Raw genomic sequence first — 11,451 nt, 5'->3', positions numbered from 1 at the left:
CGTGTCCCGTCCCATCTCCCACCCCACGTCCCACTCCCCATCCCCATGTCCCCCCGTCCCGTGTCCCCCCGTCCCTGTGTCCCCCGTCCCGTGTCCCCCCGTCCCGTGTCCCCGTACCGACGTAGATGCTGCCCTGGGTGTTGGCCATGACGTTGGCTCCTGGCGACTCCCCGTGCACCGGCTCCTCGCCGTCCACCTGCAGCCACCCACGCCGGCCCTGCCTGCGGGGCGCCGTCAGCACCCGCACCCCCCCGGCCCTCCCCGCCCCCCCGAGCCCCCGGCCCCCACCTCGCCGCCGTCACCCGGTGCCACTCGCCGTCGTTGACCGGGTCCTCGGAGACGATGACGGCCTCGCCGCTGCCCAGCTGGTAGCTGTGGGGGACAGGGGCTGAGCAGGGGGACGCGCGGTGGCACGGGGTCCCCGGGGACGCGCGGGTCCCCGCTCACCTGAACACCAGGTGCCCGTCCCTCAAGCCGAGCCCCACGAAGTCTTTGGCTTTGCCGTTCTCCTGCGGGTACGAGGGGGCGGTGAGCGCGGCGGGGACGTCCCCGTCCCCTCCCCGGGGGGGGGTGTCCCGGCCGCGTCCCCCCGCTCACCGCCCCGTGCCACAGCAGCAGCCCCTCGGCGCTGTCCGTCCGCAGCTCCAGCTCGATCGCCTCCTGCGTGTCGGGCGCGCTGCAACGAGACGGGGCCGGCCGTGGGCGCAGCGCCCGGGGAGGGCACAACGCCACGGGTGCAAGAGCGCAGCGGGTGCCACGATGCAATGGGAGCAACGATGCAGGGGGCACGGGAGTGCAGCGGGGGCGGCGATGCAAGGAGTGCAGTGGGTGCAATGGGTACAACAATGCAGCGGGTGCAGCGGGTGCAACGGCGCGGTGGGTTTAAGAGCGCAGTGGGTGCAACAACGCAATAGGTACCAACGCAATGGGTACAGCGAGGGGGGGGTGCAACAACTGCAAGCATGCAATGACTGCAAGAGTACGGTGCGTGGGATGGTGCGGTGGGCGCGATGATGCAAGAGCTGCAACAATGCAACGGGCGCAACGCAGGACGAGTGCTCAGTCCTGCTGGGTGCAGTGCTGCAGGAAGGCGTGCGGGGCTGCAGCAGGTGCAAAATGTGGCGGGCACAGCACTGCATGGGTGCAATGCCGCAGCGGGCGCAATGCCGCGGGCAGGGTGCAGCACCCCAGGCCTTGTCCCCAGCGCCACTCACCCGCGGGGGAAGAGGTGGCCGGGCAGGGCCAGGTAGGAGCCGTCACGGAAAGCGGCGCTGAACTGCCCGGGGGCATCTGTGGGGAGATGGGGTGAGAGGGCACCACTGAGCACCCCCGCACCAGCATCGGGTTTGGGTGCAAAAAGGGGGGAAATGGGTGCATGGCACCCCTGGGGACCATACCACCGCCCCCGCTGCCCTCCTGCCAGTCCCGGTCCAGCTCCGACAGCGCCGTGCCTGCGGGCGAGAGGGTGATGGGGACAGGTGGCGTGTCCCCACGCGTCCCCACGTGTCCCCCGTACCTCCCCACGTCCCCACGCTCACTGTGCTGGCAGTAGGGGCCGGTGTAGCCCTCGGGGCAGATGCAGGCGTTGTCCTTGCAGGTGCCGCCGTGCAGGCAGGGGTTGTGCTGCAGGCACCGGTCCTCCGCCCGCTCGCAGCGCAGCCCTGGGGACACAGCGGGTGGCACAGGGTGACACAGGCACACGGGGGTGGCTGAGCGCCTCCTGCACTCGCTCACCCTCCTCCCTTCAAACCCCGGGGTGATCCCTCGCACACGCAGGGCTCACGCACACAGCGCACGTAGCGGCACACGCACGCTGAGCGCAATGCGTGCACAGCAGATGCACACACGTGCGGTGCACCCTCACGCAAACACGCGCAGCGCACGAACACGCGTGGCAAATGCACGCCCACACCTCACAGCGCACACGCAACGAGCACACACGCACTCAGCACACACACGCACGCGCTCTGCACACCCAGACGCGCAGCACATGCCTGCAGCCAGCAGGTGCACGCACACGCTGCCCCCACCACGCACCCCGTGAGCACCCCCAAACCTCCCACACTCCCCCCCCCCCCGCTCACCGTTGAAGCCGGGGGGGCAGAGGCAGCGGAAGGGGGGGCTGCCGTCGGGCAGGGGCAGGCAGCGGCCCCTGTGCAGGCAGGGTGCGTGCAGGCAGGGCGAGCTCTGCCCGCACTGCCCCACGCCCCGGCTCCGCAGGAAGCTGTAGGACAAATCCACCTTCTTCCCGTTGATGGAGACCTGCACCGGACGGGGGGAAGGGGGGGGTTAACCTGTGTGTCCCCCCCCCATGTCCAGGGCGTGTGGAGGGGGGGCTGGGACTCACCTCGCCGATGCAGCCCTGGAAGGAGGCGTTGGTGGGGGGCTGCAGGGGGGGCTCCGCGCCCCCCAGGTAGAGCGGGGAGCGCAGGTTGAGCCCCTGGCTCTTGCCGGGCGAGGAGCGCTGCACCGGGGTGCCGCCGTCCACCACCAGCGTCCCGTCCTTGTGCACCCGCTCGGCCATCACCCGGTGCCAGCGTCCCAGCGCCACCGGCTCGGCGCTCCGCAGCACCGCCGGGCCTGTGACACCGCACGCTGGCACCGTGCCTCGGCCCCGCTGCCACCGCTCGGGGTAGAGGGGATGGGGACGGCGGGGGGCTCTGGGGGTGCCTGGGGACCCTGGCAGTGCTTGGGGACCCGGAGCGATGCCCTGGGTGATGCCAGGGGACTGCAGGGATGTTTGGGGACCCCAGGGGTGCTTGGGGACCCAACGGATATGCTGGCTGATGCCAAGGGACCCTGGTGATGCCTGGGGACCCCAGTGGTGGCAGGACACCCCGGTGACACCAAGGGATCCCACTGATACCCAAGGGAACGTGGCAGCACCTGGGGACCAAAGCGATGCCTGGCGACCCCAGTAACGCCCTGGACCCCCCCCCCGGTGACACCAGGGCCCCGTCGGGCCGCGCCAGCCTACCTGAGCCCAGCTCGTAGCGGAACTCGAGGTGGCCGCCGACCATGGCGAGGGCGACGAAGTCCTCGACGGGGGCGGCTTTGCCGGCGCTGAAGAGCAGCAGCCCGTCGGGCGCCCGCGGCAGGAACTCGGCCTCCACCCGCAGCTCGTGGTGCACGTTGGTGAGGGGCGGGTAGGACACGAAGGCGCCCGCCCCGCCGAAGGACGGCACGCTCACCGCCTCGCCTGCGGCAACGGTGGTGCTCAGCACCCGGCCGGTGGGGCCCGAGCCCCCAGCCCCATCGTCCCCATCTCCCCGTGGTGGTCCCCACATGCCCCATCCCCCTCATTCCCATCTCCTCAGGGCAGTCCCCAGCCCCATGCCTGTGTCCCTGGGGTGGTCCCCAACGCTCCGTCCCCACCACATCCACCATGCCCACCTCCCCAGGTGGTTCCCAGTCCCCTGTCCCCACCCTGCCTGTGTCCCCTCGTGCCTATCTCCCCATTGTGGTACCCAGCCCTGTCCCCAGGGTGATCCCCATCCCCATACCTGCGTCCCCAGGGTCATCCCCACCCCGACGCCCGTGTCCATGTCCCCACTGTCATCCCATCCCCACGCTTGTGTCCCCAGGGTGTTCCCAACCCCACATCCACGTCCCTGGGATTGTCCCCACCCCGTGCCCCTGTCCCCGGAGGGCTCCCAGCCCGGCGCCCCCATCCCCAGCCGTGCTCACCTTCGGTGCACCTCTCCCCAGACTTGCCCAGGTGGCAGCGGCAGCTGTAGCCCTGCCCGTCCGCGCGGTTGACGCAGGTGGCATCAGGCCCGCACGCCTCTGCCCGGGGAGGGGACAGAGATGGGCGGTGAGCGCCGGGGGGGGGTCGGCATCCAGCCGGGGGGGGCAGCGGGTGACGTCCCCGCGGGGTGGGCACCCACCTGGGTGGCAGTGCAGTGCCTGCGAGTACTCGCAGTTGCTGCCGGTGAAGCCGTGGGGACAGCGGCAGACGTAGGTGCTGCTCTCCGCGTCCTCGCAGACGCCGCCGTTCTGGGGAGGGGGCACAGGGATGAGCGCCGGGGAGGGGAGGGGAGGGGGGGGGGCGGTGCACGCGTGACCCCCCCCAGCCTCACCTGGCAGGGCCGGTCCTGGCACGTGGGGCAGTTGGCGACGCCGTGCGCCTGCAGGTCCAGCTCCCCGAACGCCACCTCCTCGTTCTGGATGCGGAGCTGCCGCACGCAGCCTGCGGGACGTGGCGGTGTTGGGGGGGTGGGAAACACGCTCAGCCCCCCCAGCCCACCGCTCAGGCCCCCCAACCCCGTGCCCCAAAGCTCGCCGCTCACCCACGAAGCCTTGGCTGAGCCCCGTCTTGGCCACGGCAGCGTAGTCGGGGTACCCGCCGAGGTACAGCTCCTCGTTCAGGTCCAGCCCCTGGAACTTGCCCTGCGGGCACAGGTGGGTGGGCACGGCTGCCCCCAGGCCACCCCCCCCGGCCCCCCTGTCCCCCCCTTACCTGCGAGGTCCCGTTGACCGGGGGGAGCCCGTCCACCACCAGCGAGCCCCGGGTGAGGTTGCGGAAGAGGCGCACGGTGTGGTACTCGCCCAGGCGCAGCGGCGTCGGGTGCCGGATGGTGGCCATGCCCGAGCCGGCGTCAAACCTGTGTTTGTGGGACGAGGTGGGCACGCACGCGGCGAGGACGGGGGTGCTGCCCCCCCAGCCCGCGGTGCCCACCCGTGCACTCACTGGAACTCGGGGCGCCCGCCCACCAGCCCGAAGGAGATGAAGTCGGCGCCGCTGCTCCTGCGCTGCCCGTTGTAGAGGAGCATCCCTGCGGGGAGGCAGCGGGGTCAGCCCGGCCGCAGCGCGCGGGGACCCCGAAACACCCCGGGGAGGGGGGAACGCAGAGGTCCCCGGGGTGGGCGCTCACCTGAGTACAGAATGAGAGCTAAAGGAGGGAGAGAGATGGAAGGGCGGACGGACAGACGGAGGAGGAGAGAGAAGGGGTGAGAGAAGGCCGGCGCGGCGCGGCGGGGCTGGGAGGGCCGGGGGGCCCCCGCAGCGCTCACCATCGGCGGCGTCGGGCCGGAAGGTGATCTGGATCTCGAACGTCTTGTAGGCGTCCTTGATGGTGGGCAGCGGCAGGAAGGAGCGGGGCGTCTGCGTGAAGTAGGGCACCAGGTGCTCTGCGGGGACACCGGGGGGTCAGCCGGGCTGGGGACACGGCCACCCCCCTACCCTCCGCACCAGCCTGTCCGTCTGTCTGTCCGCGCTCACCTCGGACCTTCAGCACGTAGAAAGCCGTCTCCTGGCCGCGGCGGTTGGTGGCGGCACAGGCGTAGACGCCGGCGTCCTCGGGGCGCACGGCCGGCAGCGTCAGCGCCGTGCCCTCCACCCGCGCGCCCGGCGGCAGCTCCCCCTCCAGCTGCGGGGACACCGGGGGGGGCTCAGCACCCATGGGGGTCAGCACCGACGGAGGTCACCGCCCCATCCCCACGTCCCCGCTCACCTTGCTCCAGCTGATCTCCGGCACGGGGAAGCCGGACGCCAAGCAGGGCAGAACGGCTACCGAGCCCGCCGAGACCTCCTTCACCTCTGGCTGCCCGGCGATGTGGGGGGCAGCTGGGGACAGACGGAGCTGTCACCCCCCCTGCACCAGGGTGGGGGACACCCTCCCTGCTCCGCATCCCCGTCTGCGCTCACCCTGCACGTGGAGGATAACGTGGGACTGGACGGTGCCCACGGCATTGGTGGCGGTGCAGCGGTACTGCCCCGCGTCCGCCCGCTCCACCCGCTCGATGGTCAGGGTCCCGGCACGAGCCAGCACCCCCGGCCGGATGCGGCCCCCCACTTTGCTCCAGGTGACGTGGGGCTGGGGGTCGCCCAGCCCCAGGCACTCCAGCTCCACCGCCGTGCCCGCCAGCACCGTCTGCACCGCCGTCCGGATGTTGATCAGGGCCCTGGGCAGAGCTAGGGGAGGGGCAGTGGGGTTTTGGGGTGCCCCCACGCACAGGGAGGTAACACAAGAGAGAGAGATGGGGGGGAGCAGGGACCCCGTGGACTGGGGAGATGGGGGGTTTTGGGGTGCCTGTGGATATGGGGAGACGGGGGGTAGCAGCGTGCCTGTGGGCATGGGGAGAAAGAGGGGGCATTGGGGTGCCCATGGGTGTGGGGAACAAGGAGAGGTCCCAAGGTGCCCGTGGGGGTGGGGGGATGTGTGGGACTCTGCGGTGCCTGAGGGCACGGGGAGAGATCGGAGGTACTGGGGTGCTAAGGGGAATGGGAAGAAGTATGTGGGCGTCAGGGTGACCGTGGGCGTGGGAAGAAATAGGGCGTACTGGGGTGCCCGTGGGCATGCAGAGATGGGGGAGCCAGGTGCTGAGGTGCACGGGGAGAGACTGGGGGGTACCAGGGTGGCCACGGGTATGGGCGTGACTGGGGCAGGGGGGTGCCTGCGGGGAGAAATCAAGGGGGTTCCAAGGGGCATGGGGAGAGACGGGGGGTACAGGGAGCCTGTGAGCATGGGGGAACGGGGTCAGCAGGTGCCTGTGGGTCTGGGGAGATGGGGGGCTCCGGGGTACGTGAGGGTGGGGTCAGCAGGTGCCTGCAGGCAGAGCAGGGGGCCTGGGGGGAGCAGGGTGCCGGTGCTCATGGGGACGGGTCGGTGGGTGCCTGTGCAGACAGTCCCGGTGCACGGGTGCCGCTCTTACCCTGGACGGTGAGGGTGGCCCTGTCCTCCGCCTGCCCGCCCGGCCCGCTGGCCCGGCACACGTACACCCCCTGCGCCCCCCGCGCCAGCTCCGGGATCCTGCCGGGACACCGGGGGGCACGGGTGTGGGACCTGCGGGGCGCAGGCGAGCGGCCGGCGCCGCCCCGTGCCCCTCTTACCGCAGCACCCCGTCCCGCACGCTGTGGCTGGGGGGCAGCTCCCCGCCGTCCTTCAGCCACTCCAGGCGCGCCCGCGGGTCCCCCGAGACGGCGCAGGCGAACTCGGCCGTGCCGCCCACCCCCTTCACCAGGCTCCCCGGCGTCACCCGCACGGCCAGGGGACCGCCGCCACCAGCGCCACCGTCACCTGCGTGGGACATAGAAGTGTCACCATGCGGCACGGGCATCCCCGGCGTGGCACGGGGCACCCCGGGGTGCTCACCGTGGACGACGACGCGGGCGAAGGTCTCGGCGGTGCCCACGCGGTTGGTGACCAGGCAGCGGTAGGTGCCGGCATCAGCGGGCAGCGCGGGGATGATGCGCAGGAGGCCGGCGCGGGGCACGGCGCGGGGCGACAGGCTGCCGTTGAGCTTGTCCCAGGTGTAGAGCAGCGGCGGGGTGCCGTGGGCCAGGCACTGCAGCTGCACCGCATCGCCCGCGTGCACCGCGCTCTCCTCCGGCAGGCTCGTGGCGTACGGCGGCGCTGCGGGGATGGACGGAGACGTCAGCACCTGGCAGCACGCAGCGAGGCGGGCGGCAACGGGAGGGCTCGGATGGAGGTGGGTGAGGGGTGGGTGAGGGGTGGGTGAGGGGTGGGTGAGGGGTGGACCAGACCACGAGGAAGGGCTGGATGGAGGCACTGAGCAGAGACGGAGGTGCGCAGGGAGGAGTGCTGGGATATGACCAAGGAGAGGGGATGGATGGGGGAAGGTGAGCAGGAATAGCGATGGACGTGCACAGGAACGGGTGGAATGGAGAGGGAGGGATGGAAGGAGGGGTGTGGGTGACGGCCGACGTGCACAAGGATGAGCGCTGGGATGGATGAAGGAGGACAGATCCACGAGGGAGGGAGAGCGTGAGCAGAGACGGAGCTGGGCTCGGGCAGAGGCAGGACAGAGGAGCACAAGCGATGAGCAGAGAAGGAGGAAGGGACAGATGGACAGAGAGAGGGCAGCGAGGGAGGACGGGACCAGCAAGAGCAGGAGGCATCTGGATGGGGGATGGGGCGGGCGGAGGGAGACCCGCAGCCCCCTTACTCTCCACGTCGAGGGTGACGAAGACCTCGGCGGAGCCGGCGGGGCTGCTGGCATTGCAGATGTACTGGCCCGAGTCCTGCTGCGCGGCGCGGGGGATGACCAGGCTGCCGTTCACCACCCGGTGCTGCCAGGGCAGCGGCGCCCGCAGCTTCGACCACTCGATCCGGGGCGCCGGCTCGCCTGCGGGCACGTCGCCGTCCGTCACCCGGGGCAGCGGGGGTCCGGGCAGGTGCCCCCTTACCCCGGCCACCGTCCCCACCCCGTACCTGTGGCTGAGCAGTGCAGCGTGGCGGTGTCCCCAGCCACCACGGTGACAGCGGGCGGCGCGGTGACCTCGGGGGCCCCGGGGTGCCTCTGTGCTGTCTCCACACTGACGTCCACACGGGCTTCCGCCGAGCCCATGGCGCTGTGTGCCATGCAGATGTAGGTCCCGGCGTGCTCCGGCTTGGCCGGCGAGAACTGGCGAGGGGACACGATGGGTGGTGAGCACCCGGCACGTCCCAGCGCCCGCAGCACCCCGGGGTGCCCCATTCACCTGCAGCACGGCCTGGCTGTCCATGTGCAGCAGCATCTGGTGCTCCAACTTCTGCCGCGAACCCAGACGGCTCCAGCGCACCAGTGGCCGTGGCTCGCCCCGGCCCAGGCACTCCAGGCTGAGGGATTTGCCCTCCTTCACTGTCACGGGGCCTGGGGGCATCACTGACACGGTGGGGGCACCTGGAGAACAGGGAGGGCATCAGCGCGGGGATGGGCATGGGGACACCACCACGCTGGGGGCACCTGGAGGACATCAACATGGCCACGGGGACACTGCTACTCCAGGGGCACCCGGAGGACACGGAGGGCATCAGCATGGGGATGGAGGTGGGGATACGGCCACCCCAGAGGCACCTGGAGGATATTTACAGTGGGACATGGACACCACCACCCCAGGAGCATCTGGAGAACATCAGCAAGGGGACAGGGATGGGGTCACCACCACCCTGTGAGACCTGGCCCACAGAGAGGACACGGGGATGGGGACACCACCACCCCGGGGGCACCTGCAGCAACGAGAGGACATCAGCATGGAGACAGGGACATCAGCATGGGGGTGGGGACACCACAACCACCCCGGGGACAACAGAATGGAGATAAGGAGACGGACACCACCAGCACCCTAGGAGCACCTGGAGCATGGGGAGGACACAGGGACAGGGACGGGGACACCCCGGCCACCTCGCACCTTGCACCAGGAGGTTGACAACGCTGCTGGCGACGCCGAAGCGGTTGGAGGCCACGCAGTGGTAGGCGCCCTGGTTGCCTGCGTGGGCGCCGGTGATGGAGATGACGGAGCCGTTGGTGCTGATCTTCACGTTGTCTGGGCAAGGAGGAGGTGTCAGCACCGGAGCCACCGTGGGGACCACGCTGGGGCCACCCCAGGGACCACCGTACCTTGGAGGTGTTGGCCGGGCCCCATCCGCCAGGTGACATTGATGGGCCGGGCACCGTCGTGGATGCGGCACTTGAAGGTGGCATCCTCACCCGGGGCCACAGCCATGCTGTGCGGGTCGATGGAGATGATGGGGCTCTGCAGGCCTGTGGGGACAAGGGGACAGGGGAGCCACCGAGGTCACCCACGGCCCTCCCCGTCCCGGTGCCCTCCCTCGCCCCGCGGCCGCACTCACGGTAGCTGGAGCTGTCGTGGGAGGTGACGGTGACGGTGACGGTGGCCTCGCGGGAGGTGCTGCCCACGTCCGCCCGGCACACGTACTCGCCCGAATCGGCCACGGAGAGCTGCGACAGCCGCAGGCGGGACCCCGACATCTGGGGGGAGTGGCAGGGGGTGGCATCAGCTGGGCACGCAGGGCCACCGGCCCCCGTCCCGCCACGTCCCCCCCTACCTGGTGCTTGGCGGGCAGCGACCCCCCGCGCTTGTACCAGGTGATGGTGGCCTGGCCCTGGCCGGCCACGATGCAGTCGAGGTCCAGGGTCTGTCCCTCGGTGACGGAGGACGCCGAGGACTCGATGCGGATGGGCGGCGTGACGCCGGCGGCTGCGTGGGCAGAGTTAAGGGTGAGGCGCCCCCAGCACCAGCAACCAGCACGGTCCCCGTGTCCCCGGCCACGGCGTGCCACTCACGGTGGGAGGGGTTGGCGCCGTCATCGATGGTGACGACGAGGGACGTCTCCTGCGTGACGCCGCCCGTGGTCACCCGGCACACGTACTCGCCCGAGTCGGCCGCGGACACCTGGGGGATGCGCAGGCGGGTGCCCGACACCTGTGGGGGACACGGGGGGGACATGTTGGCACTGGAGGTCGGGGGGACGGGGCAGGATTTGGGGTGACCCCCCTGCTGCCTGCACTCTACCTGGTGGCCGGCGGGCAGGGAGCCGCCGCGCTTGTACCAGGTGACGGTGGTGGGGCCGGATCCTGCCACCACGCAGTTGAGGTCCAGGGTCTGTCCCTCGGCGATGGCGGAGGACGAGGACTCGATGCGGACAGGCTGGGAGGCGCCGGGGGCTGGGGACAGGGAACGGGGACATTTGGCACCGCGGTGGCACGTGCCCGTCCCCAAGCACTGCCCTCCCACTCGCACTCACAGTAGTAGGTGCCAGCGCTGCTGGGAACGGTGACGATGACAGATGCCTCCTGCGTGGTGCTCCCCAGGGTGACCCGGCACACGTACTCGCCCGAATCAGCCACTGACACCTGGACGAGGCGCAGGTGGGTGCCCGACACCTGCGAGGGGACACGTGGGGACACGTCAGCACCGAGAGCGGGGACTGGACAGGGTCCGGGGCCCTGCACGGTGACACCAGCTCCTTGCGCCCTACCTGGCTGTTGGGGGGCAGAGCCCCCCCCCGCCGGTACCAGGTGACGTGGGGGTGGCCCTGCCCGGCCACCATGCAGTTGAGGTCCAGGGTCTGTCCCTCGGTCACAGCAGCGGACGAGGTCTCGATCCTCACGGGTGGTGTGACACCCACAGCTGCGGGGTGGCAGGGTCAGCGTGCAGCCGCCCCCCCTCGTGTCCCGGTGTCCCCCCGCTGTCCCCGTCCCCGGTACCGTAAGAGGAGCCGGCGCCGGTCTGGATGGTGACGATGAGGGACGTCTCGTGCGTGACACTGCCCGTGGTCACCCGGCACACGTACTCGCCCGAGTCGGCCGCAGACACCTGGGGGATGCGCAGGCGGGTGCCCGACACCTGTGGGGGACACACGTGGGATGGGGAACACGCACTCTTTGGCACCCCAAAAACCCTTCTTTCTGTCCCAAAATACTCCTTCCATGTCCCCACCCACCTGGTGCCTGGCGGGCAGGGACCCCTCGCGCTTGTACCAGGTGATGGTGGCCTGGCCCTGGCCGGCCACGATGCAGTCGAGGTCCAGGGTCTGTCCCTCGGCCACCGAGGAGGAGGAGGACTCGATGCGCACCGGGGGGGTGACACCAGAGGCTGGGGACCAGGACAGCAGGGTCACCCCATGGGGATGTGGAGTGACATGGTCCCGTGGGGACTGTCCCTGCCCGGTCCCCACTCACGGTAGGAGCCGGCCGCGCTGGGCT

The 11,451-nt window shown here is 70.8% G+C and overlaps 1 protein-coding gene across 1 annotated transcript in view; it reads right to left on the bottom strand.

The window, feature by feature from the left end:
- Nucleotides 1-22: 22 nt before the first annotated feature.
- The window catches only part of HSPG2 (heparan sulfate proteoglycan 2), a gene marked incomplete at both ends in the record, with an annotated part of 21,902 nt that continues 10,473 nt past the window's right edge, over nt 23-11,451 (bottom strand). The window contains 37 exon segments of the mRNA XM_035312775.1: nt 23-221; nt 289-372; nt 448-509; nt 598-676; nt 1,215-1,290; nt 1,398-1,451; nt 1,539-1,661; nt 2,085-2,262; nt 2,348-2,580; nt 2,978-3,199; nt 3,688-3,786; nt 3,888-3,996; nt 4,080-4,189; nt 4,290-4,389; nt 4,460-4,604; nt 4,691-4,775; nt 5,014-5,130; nt 5,222-5,369; nt 5,454-5,566; nt 5,648-5,914; nt 6,655-6,752; nt 6,833-7,019; nt 7,095-7,355; nt 7,909-8,088; nt 8,175-8,367; nt 8,444-8,625; nt 9,134-9,268; nt 9,343-9,486; nt 9,576-9,714; nt 9,792-9,943; nt 10,030-10,168; nt 10,259-10,410; nt 10,491-10,629; nt 10,725-10,876; nt 10,954-11,092; nt 11,190-11,341; nt 11,428-11,451. The exon segment at nt 11,428-11,451 is cut by the window's right edge and continues 117 nt beyond it. Coding sequence (XP_035168666.1) covers nt 23-221; nt 289-372; nt 448-509; nt 598-676; nt 1,215-1,290; nt 1,398-1,451; nt 1,539-1,661; nt 2,085-2,262; nt 2,348-2,580; nt 2,978-3,199; nt 3,688-3,786; nt 3,888-3,996; nt 4,080-4,189; nt 4,290-4,389; nt 4,460-4,604; nt 4,691-4,775; nt 5,014-5,130; nt 5,222-5,369; nt 5,454-5,566; nt 5,648-5,914; nt 6,655-6,752; nt 6,833-7,019; nt 7,095-7,355; nt 7,909-8,088; nt 8,175-8,367; nt 8,444-8,625; nt 9,134-9,268; nt 9,343-9,486; nt 9,576-9,714; nt 9,792-9,943; nt 10,030-10,168; nt 10,259-10,410; nt 10,491-10,629; nt 10,725-10,876; nt 10,954-11,092; nt 11,190-11,341; nt 11,428-11,451 — 5,171 coding nt within the window.

The sequence above is a fragment of the Oxyura jamaicensis genome (genome assembly GCF_011077185.1).
Source record: "Oxyura jamaicensis isolate SHBP4307 breed ruddy duck chromosome 21 unlocalized genomic scaffold, BPBGC_Ojam_1.0 oxy21_random_OJ78, whole genome shotgun sequence".
Lineage (NCBI taxonomy): Eukaryota > Metazoa > Chordata > Aves > Anseriformes > Anatidae > Oxyura > Oxyura jamaicensis.
Note: the sequence above shows the minus strand (reverse complement) of the source record. Positions and strands in the feature narration are given on the sequence as shown.